This window comes from Homarus americanus, unplaced genomic scaffold (genome assembly GCF_018991925.1).
Source record: "Homarus americanus isolate GMGI-L3 unplaced genomic scaffold, GMGI_Hamer_2.0 scaffold31037, whole genome shotgun sequence".
NCBI lineage: Eukaryota > Metazoa > Arthropoda > Malacostraca > Decapoda > Nephropidae > Homarus > Homarus americanus.
The window spans coordinates 25,332,150-25,345,647 of record NW_024722227.1 but is presented as its reverse complement, the minus strand read 5'-3'; the positions used below and the strand labels follow the sequence as shown (position 1 = coordinate 25,345,647).

Here is a 13,498-nt window from a genome sequence, read left to right as displayed (position 1 = left end):
GGACACTATCCTAGACTACAAAAATGATGGTCAGGAGGAGCTCTCTACCATAGGCTAAAAAGTTGCTCTTGGTGCACGTCTAAGAAACAGGATCACTAAACTGTGCCACTAAAGGGACCAAATATCTACCATTCTGACCTTTTTTGAAAGCACAAATCCATATAGAAAGGTCTGCAAAGAACAGTTAACTTTATTAGAATTTAGGAAATTTTACAAAGAAGAACAATTACATGGACATGTGTCATAGAAGAAGGACTAAAGAAAAAGAGCAGAGGTGTTGTTAATAAAGATGACACACACAACATACTGTATTTAAGAGAACACAACAATACTGTATTAATGAGGACGGGAGGGTAAAAGAAAGGTACTGATGGCTGTAAACTCTTCTTTTGTGAGTACTGTACAGATAAATGAGACTTTTAATCATGATAATACAAGAATGAAACAAAAGTACAGTATCTGACAAAAATGTGTGGAAGATGCACTTGTGTTAAAATGTTCATGTAGAAGACGTAACTTATAGAAAACTGGATTTTTTGTTGACAGAAAAATCCATTGATATGATATGTAATGATTATTTCTTCTCTACAAATTGAAGATAAGCAAAAAAGTGAAGATCTATGCATTTAAATGATTTCATAAAGAGAGGTTTACCTGTATATGGTTGTGGTGGTCAGTACAGTATACTTTATCTTGTACAGGGAGAAAGAAGCTATGGATGTTAGTGGGGCTTTTGTGTCAAACATCTAATAGTTAATTTATTCCCTTGGTTTTTTAATGTTACTGAAGATTTTTTCTTACACTTTATAATTTCAAGACTGATAATTTTATCTCTTTTTGTTCCTAAACTATGATCCTTTTTCTAAGTCATGTTTTTCATTCTCAGAGATCCTTCCTTCCCCACTATGATGGAGGCTAACCAACTTCAAGAGGAACCCATTTTACTTTTTGCTTTTCTTCTTTTGATAACTAAACACATGAAGGTGAGGGTTACATCTTTCTCATCATCTATCTTTTTTGGTGTACACTGCAGCAGCTGTTTTATCCTCATCACCTCTGGTCAGCCTACTAGCTCCCTTGTCTCCATGCACTGTTCTTTAATTGTTTCCCTTGTAAAGTACTGGTGAAGTTGTACATTTTCTTCTCAGGGAGTGAAGTTCTCTCCTAATGATGTCTTTATGAAGGTACAGTATACTCTAACCTACAGTATGTGTGCACTGTTCAGGTCAAATATTAGTCTATATCTACAGATCATGTACATGTTGTGACCAGATACATCATGTTAAAATTAATAGAAAAATACAGTAATTGATATATAAAGATGCAGTTTTAGACAAAAAGACGAAAAGAGGCACAAAAACAAATGTATGAAATGTAGAAAAATTATAATATAAATAAAAATAAAAATTAAAAACAAATATATCACACTGTCAATTCCAACAAGACAAAGAATGTTTAAAAATAAGCACATGGAGCTACCATTAGATCGTAATGAATATATGTAATTTACAGACAATGTTTACAATTTACACTTAAAACAAGGCAAAGAAGTCCAGAAACCCTCAAATCACTGACCTCTTGTCTTCTGTGGTGTCTGGGCAGCAACCGTTCATCAGGTGGTTGGGAGTCCATTTAATGACCAACCCCTCAGTTGTCTGGTGGAGGGACATGTAGCCTGGCATGGCCTCCATTTGTTCTTTCTGCAAGTAACAAAAGTACAATACTGATTATCTAGAACTGCTCGTGCACAGTAGTAAGGTCTCCTATAACACATTTTCACGGCTCAATTTGGTTATACTAATGCACTGAATGTATTAAGGAACAGTTTCTATAATGAGGATGAGATTGGGATAGAACTCCATTGAATAAACGAAAGTAGAGTACAGTATGTCACTTAAGTAAGGATAAGCGGTGATGTGGTCGCCTCGGCACATGTGTCTTACATCTGTTATCACAGATTGTGCTTTACATTAGTACAAGTACTGTACAGTATCAACTATATTGCTTTAAATTACAATGTGTGGCAAGGGTGTGAATCATTCTGGTAGTGGTGGTACACTAGTGGAAGTGAAGTAAAAGAAAGAAAAGCTGTAACTCATGAACAAAAATTAGATGTGATAAAGTGGTATGAACCCTCACCTCCTCCACCACTCGTCTCATATAACCATCGTCTCTTCTTGTGGTCAAAAAGTTTTGATTTAAAAATAATTCATCATTAAAAGCTGTTAAGGGAGTCACACTCCACCACGTATTATCTCACCATGTTCGTCCTTCACTGCTCCATTTTCTATCATACATCAACACACACTGACACGTTGTAACAAGTATTTTTCCTCCTGGTAATGTTCTTATTCTATTAATGAATGATATTGTTAAACTAAAACACAGTTATTAATAACAAACAATATCATGAGAGTGAAAGTAGGACCCATGTTGGTCATGTTGGTGTTCTTGAACCTACTGCCACCTAACTCCTTAATTCCCATTGAATCAATGGTTAATTCAACATAATTTTTCTTTAACGTGGTGTTTTTCAGGAATGCAGCTACAGCAGTATGGGAGAACTGATTGCATAGCAACTTACATAATATTTAAATTTTAATAATTTACTTATGGTAACACAATGTTCTGTCCATACTGACAAATATTGTATGTCAATTTTGGTTTCAAAACCAGACTACTGTACAGTACTATGCAGGCAAAAGCTTGTTATTTCCTACGTGACAATATAATGTCTATTGTACAATATTAATCATTTCAGTATATGTTTGTTTCTTGTCATTATATTTCTGAAGTTTTAACATTCTAATGCTTCAAGTGACTGCCTTTAAAGCTCTGTATTAGATTACTTAAAGTAACCCTGGAAGCCCATTATTTAGTTAAAATGGTTCTCTGTCAACGATCATCAAAAAAAATTTTTGATCATAGAATTCTGAGTCTCAATGAGAAGGATTAGCCTTTTTCTTTCTAAACACCTTAATTGACTATCTACTAATAAGAAATGTATAAGCTAGCCAAAGATATCGCTTATATTTGCAAGAACTACACATAGAATGATGAATACCAAATTTTAACTCTGTCTCTCACCTACAGTAAACAAGTGTGTAGGCCCATATTATGCAGCATCAGTACAGTACAGTACAGTATTGTACTGCAAGTGCATAAGTTTTCTTCTCTACTCCTTCCTCTAACTATATTAAACAAGGATACTTACAGGCTGTACATGAACGTTATTCTTGCCATAGAGGAGTGTAGCTTTGTTGTTCTGGTGTAAGCTCTCCACATAGTCCCGGGCATTCAAGGGCACATTTCGTGGTGGTACTACACCCACATCCTCACTGCTACAGCTCACAGGCTTACGGTACTGTAAACAAACCAAGTTATGAGACTGGATCAGAGAAGTTCTAATTAATGCAATAAAAAACTACAAACTTACCACACTGAGCGGTGCAAGAGAAGGGTAGGGAAAGTGCTTATACCGTACCAATGATAATATGAACAGATATTAATATGTGATGGTGACTGACCTCTGCATGGACACATGGATATATGTATCAGATCAAGATAAATAATAAATCTTAATACAGTACAATATTTTTGTTGTGAAATGTACAATACTGTAAGGACATATTAACACAAGGTGCATGGAAGTTCACAGTGAACAAAGTTGTTTACTAATGGTACTGTGCTTGAAAAATAATAAGTGAATTTCACATGTAGATGATGGATAGTTTAGATAGATATATAGATAGATAGATAGATAGATAGATAGATAGATAGATAGATAGATAGATAGATAGATAGATAGATAGATAGACAGCCAGACAAATATCTATTCATTTAAAAATCATCAAACAAATTTTTTTTGGTTTAGTGTACACATAACCAGTACAGGCATACTGGCAATGATTAACTGTTTGTCGATTCAAACTAAGGAAATTCCAAGAAAGTTGTTAAAGGCTTATCTCCATATGAGTCCTTACAAAACATCAAAATTGGCTGGTTTGCTACACTATAAACACACTGTACAGTATCTATGATGATGAGTCTTCTTACATTTGAAGTTTTAATATCACAAACTTACTTTAGACTTCCCTCCTTGAGTTGCATCCTTCCAGGTGGCGAGAAAAAAAGGGTGAAAAGTTACTGAACAAAATCCAAATGTAATGTGTCACCCTTAAATCTTCTTGGAAATTAACAGAAAATAAATTTGCACACTATACTGTACTGTTGCTCATTGTCAAGCAGTGCGATTACTTTCTGTGATTAACAAAATCAAATACTGTAGCTATGCCAATGTAGAAGTACTGTATATCAAAACTGTAATTTAAACTTCTGTACCAATATCAAGCTCCTCTTACAGTAGCTACACAGTACAGTACCAGAATTTCAAGCACAACTTTCCATTGAAAGAACCGGAATACAAATCTGATTTTTTTTATATGTTTTGGAATTGTGTTCTGTTAGTTCCAGATATTTTGTTTAAACACTAAATAAGAATGATATATATATAAATATATATATATATAATATATATATATATATATATATATATATATATATATATATATATATATATATATATATATATATATATATATATATATATATATATATATATATATATATATATATATATATATATATATATATATATATATATATATATATATATATATATATATATATATATATATATATATATATATATATATATATAGGTGTTCTCTACTTACTTAATCTAGTTACATTCTGAGGCTTGTTTGTCAGTCCAACTTTTTACTCCTGTAGATACTAAACATATTGTAAAAATGAAGACTCTTGGACACCGGTATTTATTTTTTTTCTTTTATCCTCTTTGCCACTGGATTATTTGTTATCCGCTGGGACGGTGGTCACGCTCTGTTTCACGCACTGTTGGCAAATACTGGCATGCACCGTTCTGAATGTACTCTGAACCCGCTCCAGTGTTGGTCAAGTCTTGTCTTGAAAGAGCTCACACTCGGTGCCGTCACAACACTCTCTGGTAGATTGTTCCAAGAGTTCACAATCCTCACTCCGAAAAAGTTTGCCCTCACGGTTTTCTGGACTTGCGGCTTCTTCAATCTTGAGCTGTGACCCCTTGTACAGCTATACCCTTTAATAGAGCCTTAAAACCTGGCTCACTTTTCTCCTCTTAGGTAATGTTTGTTTTATCTGGAATTTTCTTCAAAATAATCCAGTTTCATCCACATTAAACACCTGTTCTGGTCGGTAACCCCCCTCAGTGATGATGTTTGTATCTCTGAAAGTTTGTAAGTTGAACGTTCTTAAGTAGAGGAGCACCTGTATCTTGATAAAATCACACGGGGAAAAGGGAAACACAGGAGAACCTTAGCTTTCGTCTTTATTCAAGACATCTTCAGAGGCAACTGGATTAAAAAGACTGAGAGAGAGCTTATGTACACAGGGTGACCTTACCAAACATGAGGTCAGGTCACAAAACATGACATCCACTAATCCACACACCAACCACACAGCAAACATAAGAAGAGATTATAAGAACGGGCGACATAACTAGTCAAGGCACGTCAGGTAAAAAGTATGAGACCCACTAATCATCTATCCTACATCTACCTTACATGCTTTCAAAGCATTTTTAACCTTGGGCCACTGACAAATAAATGTGTGTAACATATTCTCAGTTTTGTACTGACCATCACTAAGGTTTTAAGAATACATTTCTCTAATCAAAGTTGCTTCAACTAGAAGTCTTTCTGTGATACATGAGGATTTATACACTTCTAAACTCTTCTATGGGATGATTATTGTTCCTTATATGAACGAAAAGTGCACTGCTTTCAGATGCTGTTTAAAGTATTTTAAAATGAATATTTAAACTGACGACTGTTTCCATAGTTCTATTCTAGATTTAATAAATATTTCTCTTATAAAGATCAAAGAGGAGGGAAAAGTTCTTATATTACTGACATTAATCATGCAGTTGGGTTGAGTGATTTTATTGTTATTCAAGAGATCTGTTAGTGCCAGTGGCAGCTCGCCGGTAGGCACTGTGGAACTGCAGCACCCCCTATTTCACCCGATATATATGTATTATATAATATAATATATCATATATGTTTATTTATTTATACTTGTACAACATATTTAAAACTATTATCAATAATCCTTAAACTCAATACCAATGGCCATCCTCTAATTCCGAGAAAACAACAAAAATCTCTGTATGTGGAACTGTCTTACTCGACAGTTCCAATAACAGGCGTTTGCTTTGTCACACGCATGTGTGCATGTCCTGGAGGCAAGCGGGGGTGAGCACTGTGGCTCACACAGTGCCGATCTGGTTATCAGTATGGGAGGTAGTGTTTACGCATCATCCTGTGTGGTGCTTATGTGCCGTCTGCTATATCAAGAGTATTTGAATGTGATAAACTGTAGATGATGTGATATCATACTGTATGTTATCACATCATCTACAATTTAAAAGAATAAAAGAATAATTAGTGGCATTAAGATGTGGCACTAACTTAGTGCCACTAATAGAAGGTTAACTTCTTCTTAAACACAAAAAACTTGGTACTAATATGTTGGTGTACATTATGTGGTGTATGTATGTATATTATGTATGCTGTATGTATATTATGTATGTGCTCCATTTATATACACTATTTATTCAGCCTAGCTAGCAGCGTGTGGCAATGTATTTACCATGTCCCACACGCTTAATTAATGTGCCTGGCGACATATGGAAGCTGCTAATGTATCACTTACCACATGTCGCCCGAAAGGCTAGTTGACCCCCAGACAGAGTAAGGAGCGCCACCTCCCTTGTGTATCTGTTTATCCAGTAAATAGAACCTACGAAAACTCTACAGGTGTTTGTGTTCGCTCCTGTAGATAGAACTTGATACCCAGAACACATGCATGGCGCAGTGAGTCATTTTACTGGATCATTATACAAGTGAAGTGTGAAGTTTGTGGCAAGACCGGCTTATGGACCCCTGCTCTGTGTCAACCACCGCTAATGGCCGTCTCTTCAAAGAATTTATAGCAACTTTGAGCAGTGTCAGTGACAGTGATTTCCTGTGAAGTGTATAGTGCATTGTGTGTTTAGTGCCATAACTGTGTGACCTTGTTCTAAAGGATTCCCAAGGTGTAAGGCATGTTCAGGGCAATTGTGGGGAGTAGAGTTCCTGTGCACCCTCCTCTGACCGCGTCCAGGTGGTAACTGGCAACTGACTGTGAGTCGCCGCCTCTCCCTCCTCTCCCTCCCAGTGAGATGCTGCCCAAGGCGCGCGCACACACACACACACACACGTACGAACACACTGACTGCGGCCATCCCTAGTGACCGACCATCACCCACTTGTCCCGATCCTCAACCACTACACGCTGGACGCCATTGAGAACCCTCGCCTCTAGCGTCTGAAAGAGAAGCTCTCGGCGTACGTCTTTACAGCAGTGTGGCGTGCTGGTAAGGAGCTCTGCATCCCTGATGCCTTATCCCGCTCTCCTGTCAGCCGCCCTACTCCAGAAGACCATGTGCTCGACGCCGACCTTGCTCTTTCCGTCAGGACTGTGGTCACTCTACACGTCGTCCAATCCCTTCGTTCGGACCTGTCACCAGATGACGACAAGGCAATGGAGGACCTTCGAACAGCGGCCCGAGATGACCCTTCCTACGCCCGACTCGTCGAGTGTGTGAGGAATGGATTCCCTAGCAACTACTACGACCATCACAACACCCTGCTCCCGTATTGGAAACTCCGCGATGAACTCTACTGCGACAGGGACCTTGTTCTGTACGGAGCACGTGTAGTTGTCCCTGCTGCCTCAAGTCCCTGCGTCTTGGCTCGCCTTCACGACAGTCACCGTGGAGCTGAGGCCACCAAACGACGTGCACGACAGACTGTGTTCTGGCCCGGCATCGACTCCAACATCTCCAATGTTGTCCGTGCGTGCGAGCCCTGCCAAGTATTACAACCCAGCCAGCGGCAGGAACCCTTCTTGAGTGACAACCCCACCCGCCCCTTTGAGTCTGTGTCGGCCGACTTTTTCTGTGTGTCAGGAAAGTCCTTCCTTGTTATCGTCGACCGTCTCTCTGGTTGGCCGGTTGTCATCAAGTGCGGTAATGACACGACGTCTGCCGCCACCATCAGCAAGTTCCGCCACTACTTCCGTGACGTGGGCGTTCCTGTGCGCCTGCGAACCGACGGAGGGCCTCAGTTCACAAGCCGGGACTTTGCTGTGTTCCTCGACCGATGGGGAGTCCGGCATGTGTTGTCATCGCCCCATTACCCGCAGTCCAACGGCCACGCTGAGGCTGCTGTCAAATCCTTGAAGCACCTCATCCTTAAGGTGGCCCCTTCTGGGAATATTGACTGCGAGGCCTTCGACCGGGGTCTTCTTGAACTCCGCAACACACCTAACTACACCGGACGCTCCCCTGCCCAGGTTTTGTATGGACGCCCCCTTCGTTCTTGTGTCCCTGCTCACCCTCAATCCTTCTCCAAGGAGTGGCAGGCCAAGACAGAGGATTGTGATCGCCGAGCCGCCGAACGTGTTCACGATGTCGTCGCCCGCTACAACGACCACGCCGTCCTCTTCCCAAGTTGAGTGTTGGCACCCAAGTCCGTGTTCAGGACCCGACCTCCCTACGTTGGGACAAAGTGGGCGTAGTCATGGGTCTCGGTAGGGCACAGGACTACCAGGTGCGGTTACCCAGTGGTCGTGTGTGGTGGAGGAATCGCCATTTTCTCTGCCCCGTAACAACGCCTTCTGCTGACCCCGCCACCAGTGTTGAGTCCCATACCCTCCCCAGTGATCAAGTCCCTCGACGCTCAGAACGGATCCAAAATAAATGGTCCGCTCAAGACTTTGCTATGAGCGTATAGGGGGGGAGGGAGGTGTATGTATATTATGTATGCTGTATGTATATTATGTATGTGCTCCATTTATATACACTATTTATTCAGCCTAGCTAGCAGCGTGTGGCAATGTATTTACCATGTCCCACACGCTTAATTAATGTGCCTGGCGACATATGGAAGCTGCTAATGTATCACTTGCCACATGTCGCCCGAAAGGCTAGTTGACCCCCAGACAGAGTAAGGAGCGCCACCTCCCTTGTGTATCTGTTTATCCAGTAAATAGAACCTACGAAAACTCTACAGGTATTTGTGTTCGCTCCTGTAGATAGAACTTGATACCCAGAACACATGCAGTGTACATGTACTGTACACTTCTGAGTTGCAATAAAGAATGGAATAATATATTAATTCCATCAACAAACACATCAAGCCTCTTTGGTAACGCAGGCTTCTTCAGGTGGTGAATTAGCAATAAGTTTCAGCAGGTCATTCACTGATGACCTGTAGTTTAGTTCATAAAAGAAAGGTACAGTATCTGCTAGGTTATATAAATTAAAGACTTACATGGAGACCAGGTCTACGAGGGACAGGGGGTGTAGAGGGACCTGTAAAGTGCCCTGATGAGATTCTGTGACGCTGCACCAGTTCATCTGCTGGAGGGTCTGTCCAGAGGTGGTCCACTGTCTTCATCCTGCTGAAGTCCAGGGCACACGGACCAACTGTGGGCATCCTCGAACTTTATTTTCATATCAGAATATAATCTATTACACATTGAGTCTAAGTATATTCACATAACATAACTTATAAACTCCATAAGGAATATCAAGGACACATTACATCCACTGATAATACAGTGTACTACATACATTAGTACTGGTGCCTATAATCTCTGCTGAGTCATATTACAGCTGCATAACATTCAAACTCACAGCACTATGGGAGTACTGTATCTACGTTTTCTAATTAGGAGAGTCACAAAAAAACAGTAAACATTTCGAAGGGGTAGTTAGTATGCTGTACACTATGTTGTTTTACATGAATTATACCAGTATGTATACTGATAGTATTACGGGAGAACTCAAGGTACCTATATGATGATTGGCAGGGCCCAATTGGTATGGACTAGTGTAATAAGGTGAATAAGTGTGACCGTGTCTGAAGGTTATGTTATTTACGTTGGTGTAAGATTAGTAAACACAGCTACTTCAGGTATCAGATGAAAATATATTAGACGAATGATCTGGGAATTTTTTTAAATGTATTAGACATATGGCAAGTATGGAGGTTGACCCATAAACTATACCCCAAGGGAAAAATCGTATTTACATCGGTGTGAGTTTAATACACATCGGGGCGCTCCTGCTTAACACAATTGCTCAAGGTATTTTCTTTTATCCTTTTCACCACTGATAGGCTCGTTAGCCGCTTGGGAGATCGGTCACGTCTCTGTTACGCACTGTTGGCAAGTACTAGGCATGCACGCCATATTCTGGAACGGGGTGGTAAAATCGACAATGTATACCTAAATTTTGCCAAGGCTTTCGACAGTGTACCCCACGAAAGACTGAAAATCAAACTGGAAGGGTAGAGAATTCGGGGAAATGTCCTAGCGTGGATAGAAGACTTTCTACATGACGACAAGCAGTGTGTGGTGATTAACTTACAAGAGGGGTGTGCTAGACAAGACGTTAGAGCCAGCCTCTGTCCTGCATGGCAGTGAGAAGTGATACCACCCTCAGTGTCAAGACCTGACTGAATTACTCAGTATAGGCAAACTGTACTCCAAGCTTTGTCAATAAATTTGTTCAACTAAAACTAGAGCCAGCCAGGCGAGGGTACAGGGAGAGGATGTTTTTGAAGAATCCAAGTGGTGTAAAATTAAACTGAAGGGAAGGGACTTACTTATTGTCGGGTGTATCTACAGATCCCCAAACTGTGGCCCACTAAATCAAAGGAACTTAAGAGCCTTAATAGACAACGCGGCAATGCTCAACCTTAGCCACCACCATATCATGGGGGACTTTAACCATGGCGACATCGACTGGAGAAACGAGTTCACCCCAAATGACATGACTAACCCTGCTACTCTTTTTGTAGAAACTCTGGGAGATAATTATCTGTTCCAACATGTTAGAGACCAGACACATTACAGAGGGGAGCAAACACCCAAGCCACTAGACCTCATCATAACAAACGAGGAGGGGATGGTGGCCAAACTGGAACACCTTGCCCCAGTTGGCACCAGTCACCATAGAGTGTTGTCATTCAGATTTAACTGTTAACAAGTTCAAGATAACACCAGGCCAAGGTGCAAATATTATAGGGGAAATTACAACGGGATGAGGGGTATCCACTGGCCTGACTCATTAAGGCACAAGAACGCAGACACTACGCTGAATATCATAACTAGTAAAGTGACCCATTTGATTGATAAATATATACCCAAGACCAAACCCAGTGCCTCTAGGAATACGAGGGGAACCCTACACATGAATCATGCAGCGGTCGAATAAGTTAAGAAGAAAACCCAGAAATTCAAGACTTGGGTTGGGTCAAATGATGAACAGGACAGGAGGATGTATGCAAGAGCCAGAAACCAAGCAAAGATAGAGTGTAGAAGGGCTGAAAAGGAGTTCCAGAAGCTGGTTACAAGCAAGGTCAAGTCAAACCCAAAGGCGTTTTACCGCTACGCAAGGTCGAAATTAAAAACGCAAGTATCAGACCTGAGGCTTGGAGATGGTAGTTACGCAGATTCTGACCAGGATAAAGCTGAGGCATTGAACAGCTTCTTCTCCTCGGTGTTCACAAGAGAGGATGCGATTAACCTTCCTGCGTTTGAGGACAGACGGTTCGACACAGCACTGACCCACATTGTGTTCACAGAAGAGGGTATTAGAAATAAACTGTCCAGGCTAAAGGTCCATAAGAGTCCCGGCCCTGACATGGTGCATCCTAGAGTGCTAAGAGAGTTGTGTAACGAGCTTGCCGAGCCCCTGAAGATCCTGTTTTGTAAATGCCTGGATGAACAAAAAGTCCCCAGTGAATGGAAAGTGGCTTATGTAAGTTCTATCTTCAAGAAGGGCGATCGTCACTCCACGAACTATAAACCGGTGAGAATGACCAGCATAATATGTAAAGTACTTGAGAGTATTATCAGAGATGCCGCAATGAAACATCTACTACGAAACAACCTTGTAAAGGATTGCCAACACGGTTTTAAACTGGGGCGCTCCTGCTTAACACAATTGCTCAAGGTATTGGATATTTGGACCCATATTCTGGAACGGGGTGGTAATATCAACAACATTTACCTAGAGTTTGCCAAGGCTTTCGACAGTGTACCCCACGAAAGGCTGAAAATCAAACTGGAAGGGTACGGAATTCGGGGAAATGTCCTAGCGTGGATAGAAGACTTTCTACATGACCGCAAAAAGTGTGTGGTGATGAATGGCACAAAATCATCATCCGTACCTGTCACAAGCGGGGTACCACGGGGCAGTGTATTGAGCCCGCTGTTGTTTGTTTGTTTCATAAATGACATGCCTGACGTTGTACATTCTTCCATACAAATGCTTGCCGATGACGCCAAGTTATTTTGGGAAATAAAGAACCAAGCGGACTGTGAAGAGCTGCAGAAGGAACTCTGTGGGCTCCAAGAATGGTCGGAGAAATGGCTGCTGAGATTCAATGTCACCAACGGTAAGGAGGCATATCATATGTCCCAGCGGGATGAACAAACTGCACTATTTGAGACTGAATGTGAGAAGGACCTAGGTGTGTATGTTGACAATGAGCTGAAGTTCTCGGGCCATTGCGACAAGAAGTTAAATCAGGCAAATAAATTATTGGGTCTTATAAGAAGGTCGTTCAGATATCTAGACGGTCCGTCCCTCGTAACGATCTTCAACAGTGAAGTGCTTCCCCATCTGGTCCCCGAGATATGCTAGGGACTGTCAGTTGGTTGAAAATGTTCAAAGGAGGGCCACCAGACTGGTGCCTTCACTTCGGCACCTCAGCTACCCTGAGAGATTGGAGAGCCTGAACTTGCCAAGCTTATATTACAGACGGGCAAGGGGTGACCTAATTGGGGTGTATAAGCATCGGAGTGAGAGTTGTGAACTCTTGGAACAATCTACCAGAAAGTGTTGTGACGGCTACGAGTGTGAGCTCTTTCAAGACAAGACTTGACCAACACTGGAGCAGGTTCACGTACATTCAGGAGCCGGTGCATGCCCAGTACTTGCCAACAGTGCGTAACAGAGATGTGACTGATCCCCCAAGCGGCTAACGAGTCGATCATTGGTGAAGAGGATAAAAGGATAAGGACCACAACAGTAACATAAGGATCACAACAGTAACATAAGGACCACAACAGTAACATAAGGACCACAACAGTAACATAAGGATCACAACAGTAACATAAGGACCACAACAGTAACATAAGGATCACAACAGTAACACAAGGACCACAACAGTAACATAAGGATCACAACAGTAACACAAGGACCACAACAGTAACATAAGGATCACAACAGTAACACAAGGACCACAACAGTAACATAAGGACCACAACAGTAAGACAATAATAAACCTCTCTATCTATCAAGATACTAGACATATCCTCACCT

At 40.9% G+C, this 13,498-nt stretch overlaps 1 protein-coding gene across 1 annotated transcript in view; it reads right to left on the bottom strand.

Moving 5' to 3' along the window:
- The window catches only part of LOC121862657 (small G protein signaling modulator 2-like), a 106,292-nt gene that overhangs the window by 56,736 nt on the left and 36,058 nt on the right, over nt 1–13,498 (bottom strand). Inside the window, exons 5-10 of the mRNA XM_042360977.1 lie at nt 13,497–13,498; nt 9,435–9,589; nt 4,085–4,111; nt 3,215–3,364; nt 1,576–1,700; nt 139–171 (exon numbers count right to left, since the gene is read on the bottom strand). The exon at nt 13,497–13,498 is cut by the window's right edge and continues 66 nt beyond it. Of these exons, the coding sequence (XP_042216911.1) occupies nt 139–171; nt 1,576–1,700; nt 3,215–3,364; nt 4,085–4,111; nt 9,435–9,589; nt 13,497–13,498 (492 nt within the window). The remainder of the gene's footprint in view (nt 1–138; nt 172–1,575; nt 1,701–3,214; nt 3,365–4,084; nt 4,112–9,434; nt 9,590–13,496) is intronic.